A 16,362-nucleotide genomic window follows, 5' to 3' on the forward strand; every position below is an offset into this window, starting at 1 on the left:
TGTGATTTCTACCACATTTGACAATTTGCAGGATGCTATTTCTGGAAACATAGGAGGATTGATTAGCAATCCCAGGTTTGGTTTCAAAGCTCTAAAGAGAATTCCCTCCTTTATTTCCCTAAATTTCTCCTGGGAAAATATTATTTTCACAAAAAATTATTACGCTTATAATGTTTTAGAGGGAAGACAAAGATGCTGCCCTTTGCCTAAGACCATTAAACATGGATATAATAGGCCCAGAAAATAGGCAACTAGCACCAGTTACAAAGAATAATTGTCATTCTACAAACTGCAAAACAACATAAGGAAATGGCACTATAATAATTGACTTAAATATCACTATGAAGTCTGATTTTACTTTATTGTAGGTATAAAGTGTGAGAATGATGAAATGACCTCCAAGGTCTTTTTTCCCCAACTTTCATTTTTTTGGCATTAACTATTTTGCCTGATTATACACTTTTACAGTTTCAGATCCTTCTACTTTTAAATCTTACTTTTCATTTAGGAATCACTTTGCATATGACCCCTCATTTTTCTTCTGTCTTCTAAATCAGTCTGAAATCTCAAAAAGGGGAAAAAAATTTTAAAAATCACTCTTCGTAACCATACTTGGCAGCCCAGAGCAGAAACACACTTACTAATCTTCTGCAAATGTTGTTTAGAAAAAACTCTCCCAATTTAATTTCAGCTTTCCTGGATGGATGTCTGTTCCTTATCCCTTACAATGTTTTCTTTTCAAACTCAAGAACCACTGAAAATATGGCCATGCTGTGTACCACAGAAATAACTGTGTACCACAGCTATTTTCATCTACCACCATCTTCCAAAGACTTTTCCTAAGACAAAATAAAAAAGCCAAGCTTGAGACATAGGTGTTTCATTCAGGTACCTATGAAGCCTTAAAGGAAATTGCAAGAAAAACCATTACACTATTGCAGACAAATATTTCACGGAAAAGTGTGTTTTCACATCTAGTTCTCTTCAATGTCACTGTCTTTGTGTGCCCTCAACCAAAAAAAAAAAAAAAAAAAAAAAAAAAAAGTAAATATTGAGTAAATCTTTCTGCTTAAAATGATGATTAAATACCCCTTCAATTTTAACCTTATATCTGATTATTGTTGTATGTTTTTGCAGTGATATCACATCAACAGAAGGACTTTGCCACTTATATACCTCTTACTGGAGCAAGTCCAGTAACTCCATAGACATTTACACCCTTGTAATGTCTGCATGCAAAAAAACCTGTAGCACTGAGAACCTGAAAATAATTGAACTTGCTTACCAGATTGGGAAAAGGACAAAAAACAAGTCAATAGTGTGAAGTATGAAAGCTGAGATTATTTCTTTCAACTTAATGCTAATAAACTTTATTTTTTTCCATAATTCATCTCTTTGAAGTCAGCAGGTGCAATTTCCACTTAATGCATGAGCCTCAGACTCCCAAACATTTTCTGAGGACAGAAATGCAGGGTGCATTTGAGGCTGAGGCATTTGTGAAAAGTTCATTTATCCATCACAGGACTTGTTTCTAACCAAGTCCTGGGTAGAGGGGAAAGCCTGCTGTGCCTCACAGGACAAGTGACAGCTTGGCACAGCCACACAAGTAGCAGACTCCACCCAGATCCCGACTGTGAGGAGGTTTCATCTAGACCTTGCTGAGACATCTCTGGTCTTCTCATGGGAGATCCCATCGTTTCTTACTGTCCACCCGCTGTCTCAGGGACCTCTTGCAGCAAGTTTCCCAGCAGTGAAAGTGGCCCAGCTGCCTCAAAGCTGTGGGCTGCTCACTGCTGAGCTGAGCTCTGCAAAACTGCTTAGCGAGTGTCTGCAATAAAGGCCAGGCCTTAAGAAAATTGCCATGTGGACCTCTGTAAACCATAACCGAGCAGGCTGCTCTAAAGTTTAGCATTACTTGAAAGGAGGCATTGCCACCTGATCAACAGATGAGTCTGAACATCTTGCACTTGGTAGCTTCTTCTGCTGCCCTTAATGCAGCACCTCCTGGTGCTCCCCGGCAATGCACTAAGTGATGTGAGTAGCATTTGTCATATGCAATTTGTTTCCTCTCCGCACAGAGACCAGGGAACACACCTTATTTCGGAAGGGCTATAGGGGGCGGGAGGTGCTGGAGTCCCCACGTCCCCGGGGGCAGGCACGTATCTTAGAGCTGAAGCGGCGCGCCGTGTGCCTGGAAGGAGGAGGCAGAGGAGAGGATGGGGGGGACACAGGGGGCTCTGAGCAGCCTGTCACCATCTCTGCGGAAAGTTCCCTGCTGCCTCAGGGCCTCAGGGATAGACCAGAGTTTCCCACACAGGTGAGCTTACCAAGGTGCTAGGCCCAGACAACTGAGCCTAACGTGAAGCCCAGTTTCAAGCAAGTTTTACGGCACCGTAAAAAAAATAAAATTCAATAAAATATGCATATATAAGAATAGTAGGGAGGATGGTGCAGCGGAGGCAGCAGAAGGAGCCGAGCAGAGCAGCGCTCCTTCCCCACGCCTGCCTGCAAAAGCCCTCGCCTGCCGCCGCATTCCCGAGCATCACCGGCGGGACCGCAATCAAAACTTCCCCACGCGCGGGGCACCGCCGTGGCAGCGGCTGCGGCGACCCCGCGGCCCCAGGGCGATGCCCCGTGCGCGGCTGCCGCGCCCCGCTCCGCCCGTGCAGCACTCACCTCTCAGGGCCAGGAGCGCGGCCAGGGCTGCCGGCACCCACCTCCCGCCGCCGCCGGGGCGCCGCCGCGTCATGCCGGGCCGGGCGAGGGGCGCGGAGCGGGCCGCCGAGCCCTGCCTTTCCCCGCCGCCGCAGGTGCCGCCGCCGGTGGTGCCGCCGCCGTCCCGGGACCGCCCGCTCGCGGCGAGGCTCCGCCGTGCCCCAAGCCCCGATCGCCCGGGGAGGGCGGCAGGCGCGGCCGCCGGACCGAGAGCGCAGCCTGGCGGCCCCGAGCCGCCCCCGCAACCCGCCGGGCTGCGGCTGTCACCCCCCGCGCGGCACCGTCCCGGCGCGCAGCGGCACGTCCCACCACCCTCCGCCTCTCTCCGCGCAAATTGGGGGTTCCCCCTTCCTCCCCTTCCCCGCCAACCCGGCGCCGCTGCATCCGTAGGGATGCTACACGGGCCAGGGTGAGGAGGTGCGGTCCAGCGCAGGGCTGGAGACTGCACCCCCACCGCTCCTCCGGATCATCGCGGCAGCGTGGGGGCTTCTTCTTTCCGGAGCCTGCCTACAGCTGCATTGGAGACGACAGCGGCAGCACACAGCAAAATATTTGGGATGGTCTGCATGGGACTGGTCACCGCTGCAGAGCACGGTATAAACACTGCAAAGGTATGAACCACCCTAACTCCGCCATGCAGGAGCCTGGGAAACACGAGCATTCCACACTCCTATAAAACCAACCAAGGTATCTCCAAAGGGTGTGAGGCAGTTCTTGGAGTTGGGGAACTGCAATACTGTGTAATGCAGGAATCGCCAACAAGTTGTGTCACAAGCTTAAGTCAGTGCAGTTTTTAAGGCTGCGCAGAAAAATTAATCAGTTGAAAATCAGCACACATCAAGTGTGTATGTAGAGGGTAGAAAAGGAGGAAAGGAGCCCTTCATGAATTTAGGGTGATCTTCTGGGGAAAGGATAGAGCAGAAAGCTTGCACAGAATGATTCCCTGCGCACAGCCAGCTCCCTGTCTAAGTCTGATCACGGTAGTTTTGCTTTGTGAAAATACGTGGTTTGACAAGGAAAACTCTCTAACAACTCTGTCAAATGTCCAATGGCTTCTTTCCCCCACTCAACGTTTCCTCCCCACCAAAGCACAGTTATTGCAGCTTTTGCATCCTGCAGGCAACAAATCCATCTTGTCATGCTTCTCCCCACCTCCTTCCCAGCCACAGTCCCTGGGAGCATCCCCCTGCCCAGACTACCCTATTGCTCAGCACTGTTCAGATTTCTGCCTCCTCAGTGCCTCAAAAGGTGTTCTGACCTTTACATGGCTGCACTACCCCTGTGAAGAGGGATGGGGGAGAGCTGCACCCAGGAGTGAAGATGGCAAGGAAAAGTCTAAGGGGTAGAAAAACAGAAATTACTTTAAGAATCATGACAAAAAAAGCAAGCTGGTGACCATACTAACAGTATGTAGAAAGCTAACTACCATCTCACCAGCCTTGGTTAGCCTAGTTTAAGCTCTGCCTTGCCCAGCATCAAGCTTTGGCTAACTTCTATCAGAAGACTAGGTAAAAATGTCACCCCAGCAGTCCAGGGTGAAATTAGTTCTGAAATAAAACTACTAACTCTGTTTACAAGAAGCAATGGTTGACCTACCCTTATCAGGCAGCAAAATTGCTCATTGCCACATGGGCTGGGATTTCGTTCAGCAAGTGGTGGCTCAGAGAGGAGAGAAGGCATCACATGGTGATTCAGGGGACATACCCTCTGGTACCCTCTTTTCAGGTAGGTCTGGTGCCTCCTGCATGTTCTCCAACATCAAACCTGATGACACAGGTGTTATGACAGTTCTAGCAGTCTTGCAAAGCACCCTCCACCCCAGCCCTGCCATGAGCAGGCAGACTAAAAGAGGGTTTTGCTCCATTAAGGAGCCAGCTCCTGGCAAAGGCTCAAGCAGCTGAAGCATAACACTTCAGAAAAGTATCAAAGGGAGAGTCATAGCCCAGCTGTTCCCCTCATTCTGTGGCAATATGGGAATTGAAGTTTTCTCAGACTCTCTTGGACTGCTTCTCTTTGCTCCAGCTGACTTGCTGTGTTTTTTCATCAAGCAAAGGACAAAGGAAAATGATGATTTTATGATCAGAAGCAGTTCCAGGAAACCTCCATCCTTGTGCATACACACAGGGACCATCTTGAGGAATACAAGTATGTCCACACGTTCACTTACAATGAAGGCCCACGAACATTTCTTGCCAAACATAACCTTCTTCAGCAAAGCCAAGGGCAGAGAGCACAGAGCATGTTTGGCACAGAGGCCTGCCACTGCCCTTACTCCTGCAGATCACTTCCAAGAATGAAAAGATGCAAAGACAAATCAAGTGAAAACAAGAAAAATTGCATACTCTTCCCTAGGACTGCCGCACTGCCTTCCTGATCTGCCAAGACTTGGAAGCTGTCTTGACCTAATGGAAATAAGTGTGTTTTTTAGTATAAGGACACACTGCATTTAGCAAATGCCATCCCAGCTCACTTTGGACTGTTCCTTGCATCCTGCTGTGCATCAGCTGGCAGGTAAACAGCAAAGATCAGTTCACCCTGTACAGTAAATGAATTAATGTGCTTCCTAAAAAGTGCAGTGAGCATAATGTGAATTGAGAGCCTGGTGGTCAGAGAAAGCACTTCTGCCCAAAATGGACCCAAATGACTCCCTCCTGATGCAAGCTGCTAGGATCAGGAAGCATTTTAATCAGCTTTCAGACCTGGTCACCACAGCAGATACTGTACCATACCTACAAACCACAGTGACACAGCAAGTGACTTTAGCTGCTTCTTGCAGCAACTGCAAGAACAATCTGTGGCCACACTCCAGAAGGATGGAGCAGCCACAGGGAATAATAATCTTCAGATGTACCAGTCAGTCCTCTCACTCTGGCTCCCTCTTCACCTTATCACCACTTCCAAAAATAGGTTGCAGATTGTACAGAAAGGACATGGCCGAGAAGATACTGTTCCTGGAACTCTGAATTTCCACTTTAGCTGTCCTTGAGCCTTCCCCAAAATATTAGGCTTATGCCAACTATTTATCCAGCAAGTGCAGCACACTCCAGCCTGTTGGATACTAGAGCCTTGAACATAGATATTTGCTGCTCTATCAGTCTATTTTCCCACCAGTGAGCGTCTATACCTCTTCCTCGGCATCAATGGAATAGTACATCATGGATAGAGGAGATGTGCTTTGACGTATCCCAGTCATCAGATGCTGGCAGATAACCACTGCAGGACTCAGTTGTAGTACATTGCTCAGAAGAACACACACAGGATCCTTTAATTGAAGGGCCAAGATGCTTCCAAGATTGTGCATGCTAGGCTGGGCAAGGATAGTAAAAAAAAAAAAGAGAGAGAAAAAAAGAAAGAAAGGAACCACTCCCACCATTTTCTTTTAAAAGAATTATGATAAGTAATGTAATTCTCATGTCTCAATGAAAAACATCTTTGTGAGTCAAATTTGAAAAGAAAGCTTTTTTCCAGGATGATGCTTTTTCCCCTTTTGCCTTAACATGGCTCTAAAAATCAAGTGGGGATGCAGTTGGGTTCAAGGGCTGCAATAGATGCCAGGTCTTACATCACCATTGCTGTCTCCCAGCTTGTTACTGGGTTATCTATTGTCAAATGGGAATTTATTGAAGGTGACATTGCTTACAAATTGATCAAAATCAGCTTCAGTGAGGTGTCCTTCCAAGATATAAAAAGATGGATAAAATTCACTCAGATGATCATTAATAACTTCAGTCTGTGGAATTGGTTATCTCCCTTTGACAGATGAAATAGAGTTTGCAGATTGAACTGTTTTAATCCTATCTGAGAAGAAATATGACAGGCCTTCAAATATATACCCAATTAACTATGTCTGTACCTTCTCAATAAAACGAATTCAAACAAAACCCTAGATTTATCTTGCTGAACGCCTGTGTATACAAAACAGAGGTCACTAAATAGAAGAAAAAACAGTGATAACCCTGTCAACTCATCTATCGCAGTTGTTTTTTTTCTATTTGCCACAGGACTGGTTATGTGGGAATACTGCCCCAAGTGTAAAGGTTTGTGCTTTTGAAAGCCTGCATAGTAGAACAAGAAGGAGCATCAGCAGGGAGATGTGCCCTCACTGTCCAGTATCAAGTGCAGTCCAGTGCAGGTACTGTGAATCCAATGTACGGCCAGCATAGGCTTTCCACATAGCCCTGTCCTTGTGTTGGTCAGGATAACCTGATCCCTGGCACAGCAATGGCCTATGCTTGCATGTCAGCCACGTAGTGAGACCTCAGGAATATCTGAGGGAAACCAGCCCTGAAACAAGAAGCAAATTTCCACACTCCTTCGATGCCAGATGGCAGGAGCGGATGTGTCCATGGAAACCCGGGTGGATTAGGCGTACTTTCAAACTTCTCAGCACTGAAGTAGGCCATTGCATTGTTTCTTTCTCCAAGGCCACTTTGACCCATACATCAAGAGCCATCTCTCTCTGCTGTCCCCACTTCATGGGCAGAGAGCCACACAGCAAAACTGCAGGAGCTGGGCTGAGGCACTGCTTCCCCTAGATCTTTCTATCCTCGTGGCCACTCTGGTCTGGCTGGTTTTGTCATCTCAGGCCTGTAGTACCTGTGACATGCTGATTTTGCTTACTGCACTGCGAGGCACTCCCTTCCACAGTAGTGTGGGGAATAAATTTCTATGCACCCCATGCACACAATTTCTGACTATCCTGGAGTATCCCAACACACTTTGAGATAATCAACAATCTAACCAACTCTGCATATTTTTACATCTCCTGAGTTCTTCTTGGCTGTCCCCACAGTAAAAGCAAACGTCCTCAGTTACAATATCTTCCTCTCTCCCCTCTTCTCCTGCCCAAAGTCCCCCAGTGTTGTGGTGTCTACAAAACCAAAGCTTTTAATTTAATATTTTGAAATCCTACATCTCTCACTCACTCCCCCAAATCCGGAGCATGCAGACATGTTTGAAACAAATTAGTCCCCAAGGCTCTGACTAAATCTTTCTTTGGACACGCTGTTCTTGCTGTGGTTAACAACTGTCCATTGTACCCTGTCAGACACACACTGCCACCCCTCTTAGGAAACAGGAGATGCTGCATCCACATAAAAGCATTTCATAATGCTGTCATTTACATAACAACTTCCTAAACTGTACATCGACAGATTTCCCCAAATCATTACAGTAGGTGAATTAAATCTTCCACTAAACACCAGCAAATGGTGGTAATGACAACTCTTCTAAGTAGCACACCCCATAAAGCCCAGAAAATGGAAATCAATCACTCTTCCTTTTTTTTTCTCAGAACTGCTGAAATTTATTACACACAGCTGTGACAGAAAATAAATAGATGACAAAATTGAGGAGAAATACACTAAAGTTAGGACTCATGTGGATGTATTCCTGTAGTTGCGATACAAAATGGGTCTTTGAGAATCTTGTTTCGTAGCAGTGTTGCTGTGGCTGTGATGGTCTAAAGATATGTGAGGGCAATAACTTCTATGGAGAAGCAATAACTTTTACTAGCCCAGCTGATGTAGCTGAAAATACCAACACGCTTTTGGGCACATTGACCTGAAGAAGAGTTTCCATGCTTGAAAACTAATCTGTTTTTTTTCTTATTACATCTGCTGGTCTAATAAAAGATATTGCAGTTTTCTGCATTTCTTAACTCTCTGATGTTCGTTAGAAACTAGTAACCACACATAATGTTTTTTCAGCCTCTTACTTGCTTTTCCAATGAGAACTGAAAATGGATAAGGAATCCAGAAACACAAGAGGCTCAAATCCTTGAGGCTCAAATCCTTGAGGCCAGTGGACATACGGTCACTTCTCTTAATTTTGGTATCACTAATGATGCCTGTATCAATAACTTGCAAAAATAACTTTTAATCAACAAAATTACCCACAAAGGCCAGATATCTCACGCTGTGGTGAAAACCCTTGGGCTATACAGGACAGTTTGAAGAGAACGGGACAGGATGATCCACATGCAGCAAACGCCAACTTTCCAAGCTCATAGAAGCAGTGTAGGTATCTCTCTAACACCTTTAGGACTGTTTCCAGTTCCAGATGGTTGCTTGGCTCAGGGACCACAGCAGTGTCTACCACAGCAGTGTCTATGTTACTCTGCAGTAGAGCAAAGCATCTCTCTTGGACTGATGGAGGAGGGAGTTCAGATCTTTGGTATCCACAGTGCAATGTACCCCTGGATGAGACAGGTGACCTATGCAATGATGAGGGGGATACATGATAGTGGCCTAAAGGCCAGTTTGGGCAAGGTTTCTGCCCTATAAAGCATGATGGTACTTATTACCACCACACTGAAATGGCTGTTAAATACACCTCAACCCCCCTCCTCAGTGTTTTCATGGGACAAATGTTCAGCATCTTCTGAGTCTGACTTAGTCCTTCAACACAGGGAGCCAACATCATTCCAAGGGTGACTCCTACAAAATCTCAGCAGCCATGTGACAGCAAATGTAGTCTTCTGTTTAGAAGCAACATAAGAATGAAGTAATATCAGAACAAAACTAAGCTTGCACTTTGACATGACCTGCTGGCTATCATTTCTGATTTCCCATGCTCCACTTCAGACTCAAATCTCTCCTTGTTGCAGAATTTGCTAGGCTGCTGGGAAGCTGCTCAGAGCCCATGCCAGCTGATCTTCCTTTCATCTGTCCTGCAAGAAGTCCAGACCATTCTCTAAATCACTGCTGATAGGAATGCAAGTTCCCAAGCTATTACTGACAGCATTTCTTGCTGTTGCCTAGTGCTAGCCATGGGTCACAGTATTTATTGAGAGTATAGAGCACCTGAAGGGTTAATAGTGTCCTGGTTGCGCACAAATTTAGCTCTGCTGAACATCCTGCATTGGCACCATATGACGTGGATGCCTGTGCAAGGCAGGGTGTACTTAATTCACTTTTGCCTGGGCCAGAAAGGATTTGTTTCACAGCAAAAACACAGAGAGCAGAACTTCTCTTCTCCTAGAAACCCTACCATTCTCTACATAATGAAACAGTCATCAAGTGAGTCCATCAGAGCCAGGATTTAAGCCAGAGGAAGAAGTCATCAGAGCTGACTTAAGGACAGCAGGAAGGATTAAACTCTGCCCTCACCAGACTTAAGAGCCAGAATGTCTTATGGAACTGAATCAACAGCCACTGTTGGAGAGTTAGAAAATAGCTCCGTGTATAACATAAGGCAGATCTGCACCTCCCACCACTGTCAGACAATGACAAAAGTAGAATTTTCAAGACATGTTCACCAATGCTCTTTCTAATGCTCATTTGAGGATTTTAACTCCAGGGTCAACACCAATTAACTAACATGGGTCAGAGCATAGAGTCTCTCTCCATTTTGCACTAGAATTTTAAATAAGTTGGCAAGTAGGACTCTTAAGCACCATTTTGATGCTCACATAAGCAGCCCAGACACTGTGGTCCCAAGTAAACAAAAATGCCAGAAGGTTTTTTGGTGAGTCTATTCACAACCAACTTCTGCTTCCCTTTATGTACGTAGCAAGGCATTTTCTCCTCCCTACATTGCACAAAATGGTCATTATAACTGGCAACTACCACACCAACACAAAAAACTCTACAGGGTCATGGAAGGTAGTGTCCTCTCAGTCCATATCTTGTTTTCTCCAGGACAACACAGGAATGCAGCTATAGTCCCACCACTTGCCTTTAATTGTGAATGCAGGACTTCAGTCTCCAGAGCAGAGTTGTCAGCCCTGCACCTTCCCTCATGCCTGCCTTCATTTAGTGGTGCTTAAAAAATGTATGCTTAAAAAGCAAAGTTGAGTTGTCTAAGTGCAAAGGAAAACCTTTTAATTAGAACTCAAATCAAAACAAGAGGGGGGGAAATGAAGAAAAAGCACAAAGTGATTCAGCATTTCCAAGTTAATTTCCTGGACCTTTCCCCTGCTCCCTCCACCTCTTTTATTATTTTTTTTTTCTCTGAGTCTACCAGGACAACAGCCCCTTTTGGGCCAGTTGGACTGGAAGGAGTTGTCTGTAAAGCACTGCATTGGGACCGCCAGTTCATTTCACCCTGGTGGTACTGATTTATACCAGTGCCTGGCCAAGGATTAAGCCCTTCATCAAATTTTAACAGCCCTTGTCCCTTTAACAGTAAGATTTCAAGCAGGAACCCTTCCTAGACCCTGGGTGTCTCTATGGTAACACAACAAGATCGTTTTGTTCTAGCTCACAGCATTGTGTGCATATTGAAAAGCACAGTTAAGATATTTTGAAGTGGAGAGTCCAGATCAGCCAATTCTGAAGCCCTGCAAGAAAAAATGATTATGCAAATTAAACTCCTAAAGGTGAATGGCAATGAATGCTTTCAACGTAGATGGTTACAGTATGAGAAATGAGAGCAGCAGTCTCAGCAAGGTGCCTCACTCAGCAGTACAAAACACATTACACCAGTTGCCTTTCTTTTTGCTTATTTTAGCAAAATGGTCTGGGACAGAATAGGTCACACCGACAAAACTATTTCTGGGTTTTGTAGCTGTTGCTGCAGTACAGCCAAGAATGAGCATAGATGCTGCAGGGAGAAATGAAGTCTCCAGGAATCATAACAGTGACCCTCTCACATTAAGAGAAAGGAAATAAAGACGCATCACTGAGTTCAGAACTGGACTAGAAGAGGCAGTAACTTAGAAGTCTGTTTGATGCCTGCTTTAGAGGAAAATTTCCCCTAGTGCCAACTGACTTGTGGTTGATATCTCTCACTTACTGGCTTATCCAGAAAACATCACAACAGGAGCTTGGTCTTACAGAATACCACAAGTTGGAAGAGAAGGAGAAGGTCTTATGGTGGATGCCTAAGGAAGTTATTCCTTCTTTTATTCATTGTTTCTTTTTCATTTTTTTCATGGCTATCACTCACCTGCTCACAAGGCCAAGTGCCAGGTCCTGCACATTGGTCACAGCAACCCCAGGCAGTATTACAGGCCTGGGGAAGAGTGGATGGAAAGCTGTCATGGATGGAAAGGGAAGTGGATGGAAAAGGATCTGGTGGTGCTGGTCAACAGTGGCTGCACATGAGCCAGTGTGTGCCCAAGTGACCCAGAAGGCCAATGGCATCCTGGCCTGTGTCAGCAACAGTGTGGCCAGCAGGACCACTGCAGTGATGGTCCCCCTGTGCTTGGCACTGGTGACGCTGCACCTTGAGTGCTGTGCCCAGTTCTGGGCCCCTGACTGCAAGAAGGACATTGAGGTGCTGGAGAGTGCCCAGAGAAGGGCAACGGAGCTGGGGAAGGGTCTAGAGAGTGAGTGGTATGAGGAGTGGCTGAGGGAGCAGCAGGTGTTTATCCTGGAGAAAAGGAGGCTCAGGGGTGACCTTAACACTCTCTACAACTCCCTGAAAGAAGTCTGCAGCCAGGTAGGGGTCAGCTTCTTCTCTCAGGCAACCAGCAACAGGAGAGGACACAGCCTTAAAGCTGTGCCAGAGGAGGTTCAGGTTGGCCATCAGTAAGATGTCCCTTTCACAGGGAGAAGCAACGGAGAAAGGATTGTCAAGCATCAGAATGGGCTGCCCAGGGAAGTGGTGGACTCACCACTCCAGAGGTGTTTTAGAAAAAATTGGATATGGCACTTTGCACCATGGTTTAGTTGACAAGGTTGTTTAGTCAAAGGTTGGACTCAATGATCTTGGCAGTCCAACCTAAATGATTCTGTGATTCTGCTGAGTGGCACAGTTACAATCAAATCCTTTCTTGCAGACAATAAAGAAACATTATATACAAACCTAGGAATTTACTGTTAGTGCAATTGAAATCATAACAGTCTAATTAAGAAATATTATTTACCTAAACCTAATTATTAGATGCAAAAAAATAAAAACTATTATCTGGAAAAAGTCTGAGTAATAATAGAGTTGAAATCAGTTTCCACGCTTCCTGGAAAACATCCCATTTTTCTCTTTGCAGGGAAGAACATAATGCTGATATATTCTCCCTCCTCCATCTAAGATTCATATGGAGCAGAGTTTATACATTTTTTAGCAACATTTTCTATTTCACTCCTCTTTCTTTGGCCTGCAAGTCCGCACTGCATCCAGATTTACTACACATGGAGAATTCTTACATATATTGATTTTTTCTTCTTTTTCTAATACTTGTTTTGTCCATCTCTCATGTCCCTATTTCTTTATCTGATCATTAGTGAGCTGTTTGTATAGCTGATGTACACGTTGGTATCCTGCACTTCTTTTGTCATCACCCTAATGCCTCTCCTCTGTGCTGCATCCTCTGTCCCTCCTTTCAAGGCCTCTGTTATCACACCATGCCTGCATTTCCCTCTACTGTATCAATATGAGGAGCAGAGTGCACATTACCTCATCTGAGTTTGTCTTTTTGAAAACAGGGGCTCCCAAAAAGATACAAAGTAGTAGCAGCTTTGTGTTGGTCAGCCAGAGAGAGCCTGGTCTGCTGGGGAAACCCACAGCATTTCCAACCCAGCTAGAGGGCTACAGAGGATCAGACTTTTAGGAAACCAATTGGAGTTTTCAGTGTGGTAGCACAGATTCAACTCAATTTAGCTAAATTAAGCTCTTAATAAAAAATTCACTTTTTTCTTCATCTGCCTGTTCTTCAAAGGCACGTGGACCAACCTATGGGGGGCTCCATTACCAGTGGGCCCTTGGGTGTAACTAGAATATGAATATGAAATCATTCTGAGGAGTCCTAGTTACTGTTCCCAGTGTTGTTCACTTTGCCTAGACACATCTGAAAGTAAGAATAGACCTGAACCAAGTTTTTCAACCAAAATTTTACCAAAAACTGTTTTCTCCTCATATTGCATCTTTTTGTCAGGAGATTCCAGCTCAGCTTCTGTATTTGAGCTTCTCAAATATAGAAAAAGTTTGAGAGGTTTTTTCCTTAAAGCTTTGAAGGAATAGTGTTGTCTATGAGTCAACTAAGTTTAGCAAAAGTAATCAAAAAACCAAAAAAACCCCACCAAAACAAATACCCCTCACTTAAAAAAAAAAATTTAGCAAATTAACAGTTTCAGTAAGGTCAAAATTTAATTCAGACTAAGTCGCTTGGAGCTCTGACCAGTCAATTATTCAAAATCTACATGGACACCAGTTCCAAAACTTCTCTGCACTTCACTAATTATCCTCAGTAAAAAGGGTCTACCTCTATTTTCTTTATGACTTTCACATATATATTGGAAGGTAGGTGTTTGTCTGTTCCCCTATCCCCTCTCTCCTCCAGGCTGAAGAAGCCCAACTTCCTGAGCTTCTCCTTGTTTTCTTGCAGTAATGGCCTCTACTTCCCTGCACCAGTACTTCAGCTCAATCCAATTTAATCAGCAGAGGATGACAGCAAGCTAATTCTGCTAACAGGGCATGCTAACCAAAGCAAGCATGCTCACAGCAGTATCTGTATAAACACAGTTTAACAACTTAAAGTGCCTGTAGGACAGGAAAGGTCAAAAAGACTTCTGTGGACATACCAGCATTGGAAAGATGATGCAGGTACTACTGAATTTGGGACTGGGCTTACACTAGTGTGTAAGGTTGTATTTATTGGTATGTAAAGTTACATTTGAGCACCTCACATGGCCTCCTGATCCTCTCTCTAGTGCTTCAAAGCAGCTTTTTTTTTCTGAAGTTATCCTCCCCCATCCAATCAACTCCCAGTTTAAGATGGCACAGATTTCTTCTGCATATAGAAATATCAGCTCCAGTTACCACGGATACTATTTTCTATAATGATTTCCAGGAGGTGTCATCTCCAAGGATGAATTCCTCTCCCAAAAGAGAAAAAAAAGCAGCTAGATTTCTCTAGGAAATCAAACAGCTACAAACCAGATTTTTCTAAGGCATCTCATAAAATGGATCTTGATGTTACGAAAGAGATAAGAGCACAGTCCCTATCCATACCTGGATCCCAGAGTGACTCAGACAAATTACACTGTTGATTCTTTCCTCCTTAGCCCCATTTTCATTACTGACATGTTGCTAGTAAGGAAATCAGAGGACTGTACAATAATGTATTCATGTTGTTGGATTGAAAGTTTAAAAGCTTCCCCGTTTGATTAAGTAAATGCAGCAAGTAACGTGCAATCAAGGGCCAAAATATTCCTTGGCCTGCAGCCCAATAAATGAATCCTTAAGGAGCTGGCATCTCACTTCCACACAAATATAGCTCTCTGCTCATTACCAATCCACTCTGAAATACTGGGGAAGGCTACAGGAAAACAGACACCTGGCAGAGATGCTAAGTTAGTTTCCTGCATATTGATTTATGCAGCGATACTTCTGAAATCACTAACAAGGGGAGCACAAGCTCTGCAGTGAGCAGCAACCCCAAGGTATGCCAGAGGTGCAGAGCAGAGCTCCAAACAAGCCCTACAGGTAGGATAGCAATATCTTCAGTGCCACAACAGCAACATGGGATTTTCACTGACATCCACTTCACAGTCCTCCCCCACAGTGTAAAGGGGCTGGAGTCCATTTTGAGCCTGCTTCCCCTAGGCTGTTTGATGTTCAGAGATGGCCCCACAGCAAGGACAGCTACTGTTCTTACAGGAACCAAAAGCTCCAGTATACCTAGCTTTCCTTATCACTTGGGTCATGTCTACAACAAGACACATTAACCTGTTCCTGCCTGCGATAGACTCCTTCATTTACAGGCAAATTCCCTTTCTCTTCCATCATTCTGTCCTACAGTTTCAGCTCACCAGAAGGCAGGAACCTACACATCCCTCATAAGGAAAATTCTGGTGACCCTGGTATCCAAACCCCACATCATCTACAGCATCACTAAACATCTGCCTTTGCAATGCTTGTCCTGCCCTCTCAGCTTATTTCTCCTTGGAATCAAACTTGGCCTTCACGAAGGAATGGCTGCAAAGACAGAAACTGGGACATTTATGGAAATAGTCATTAAGCATGAAAGCTTCAATAGTTCAATATTTCACTGGTGAGCAGGATTGCCTCCCAAAATAGTCTCAACATTACTCAGGTGTGCTCTTTCTCTTTCACATTGTACCTTTATTTCTGTACTTCTGTTTGTGTACAGCACTGAGCACACTATGGCTGACATTCAGGTTTGGTATTCCTAGGCTCTACAGTTGTAGAAATACAGAATGTGATATGCCTAACTGAAGGTGTGATCCAGGCTATAAATTATACAGTCTTGTCAAAACTGAATTAATCATGTACCTTTCACCAGCTCAGCTGTACTCTAGCCATTAATCCATCTTCACCAAATGTATTCTAGTGTTACAAATAACTCATCGGTTTCAAAGGCATTTCTCCTCAAACTATCCCCACTCAGGACAGACAAGATTCAGATTCAGCCTTGGGCAAGTGATGCTTTTCTAGGCATAAAAACCCTGTACAACAAAAACCCTCTCATCTTTAATGCCTGGTGGTTGTGAAGGGATAGAAATAGGAGCCTCATGCTATTAGGGAAGGGCAGTTCCCAGCTGCACAAAGGGGACACATGTCCTGAAAAGACTCGAGATTTTATTGCTATGACTTCTCTGCATAGAAATGCATTTGAGTAATTTTTAAATGGTTGCACAGATAATTCCCTTTGAATTCTACACAGTTGGATTCATTGAAATGGAGGCAACTTTGTTCACAGTAGTAGTATTGTTGTAGTTGTGAATTCTTTAGGCTGTAGCTGAG

The 16,362-nt window shown here is 44.6% G+C and overlaps 1 protein-coding gene across 5 annotated transcripts in view; it reads right to left on the minus strand.

Annotated features, from left to right (window-relative positions):
- Positions 1-16,362, minus strand: part of IGSF11 (immunoglobulin superfamily member 11) — a 139,835-nt gene that overhangs the window by 101,913 nt on the left and 21,560 nt on the right. Inside the window, exon 1 of one of the 5 annotated variants that reach the window (XM_064410224.1) lies at positions 2,677-3,246. The exons of the other annotated variants lie outside the window; for them this stretch is intronic. Coding sequence (XP_064266294.1) covers positions 2,677-2,749 — 73 coding nt within the window. The 5' untranslated portion in view covers positions 2,750-3,246. Of the gene's footprint in view, positions 1-2,676; positions 3,247-16,362 lie in introns of those variants that run through there. 5 annotated transcript variants of the gene reach the window in all.

This window comes from Passer domesticus, chromosome 2 (genome assembly GCF_036417665.1).
Source record: "Passer domesticus isolate bPasDom1 chromosome 2, bPasDom1.hap1, whole genome shotgun sequence".
NCBI classification, from domain to species: domain Eukaryota; kingdom Metazoa; phylum Chordata; class Aves; order Passeriformes; family Passeridae; genus Passer; species Passer domesticus.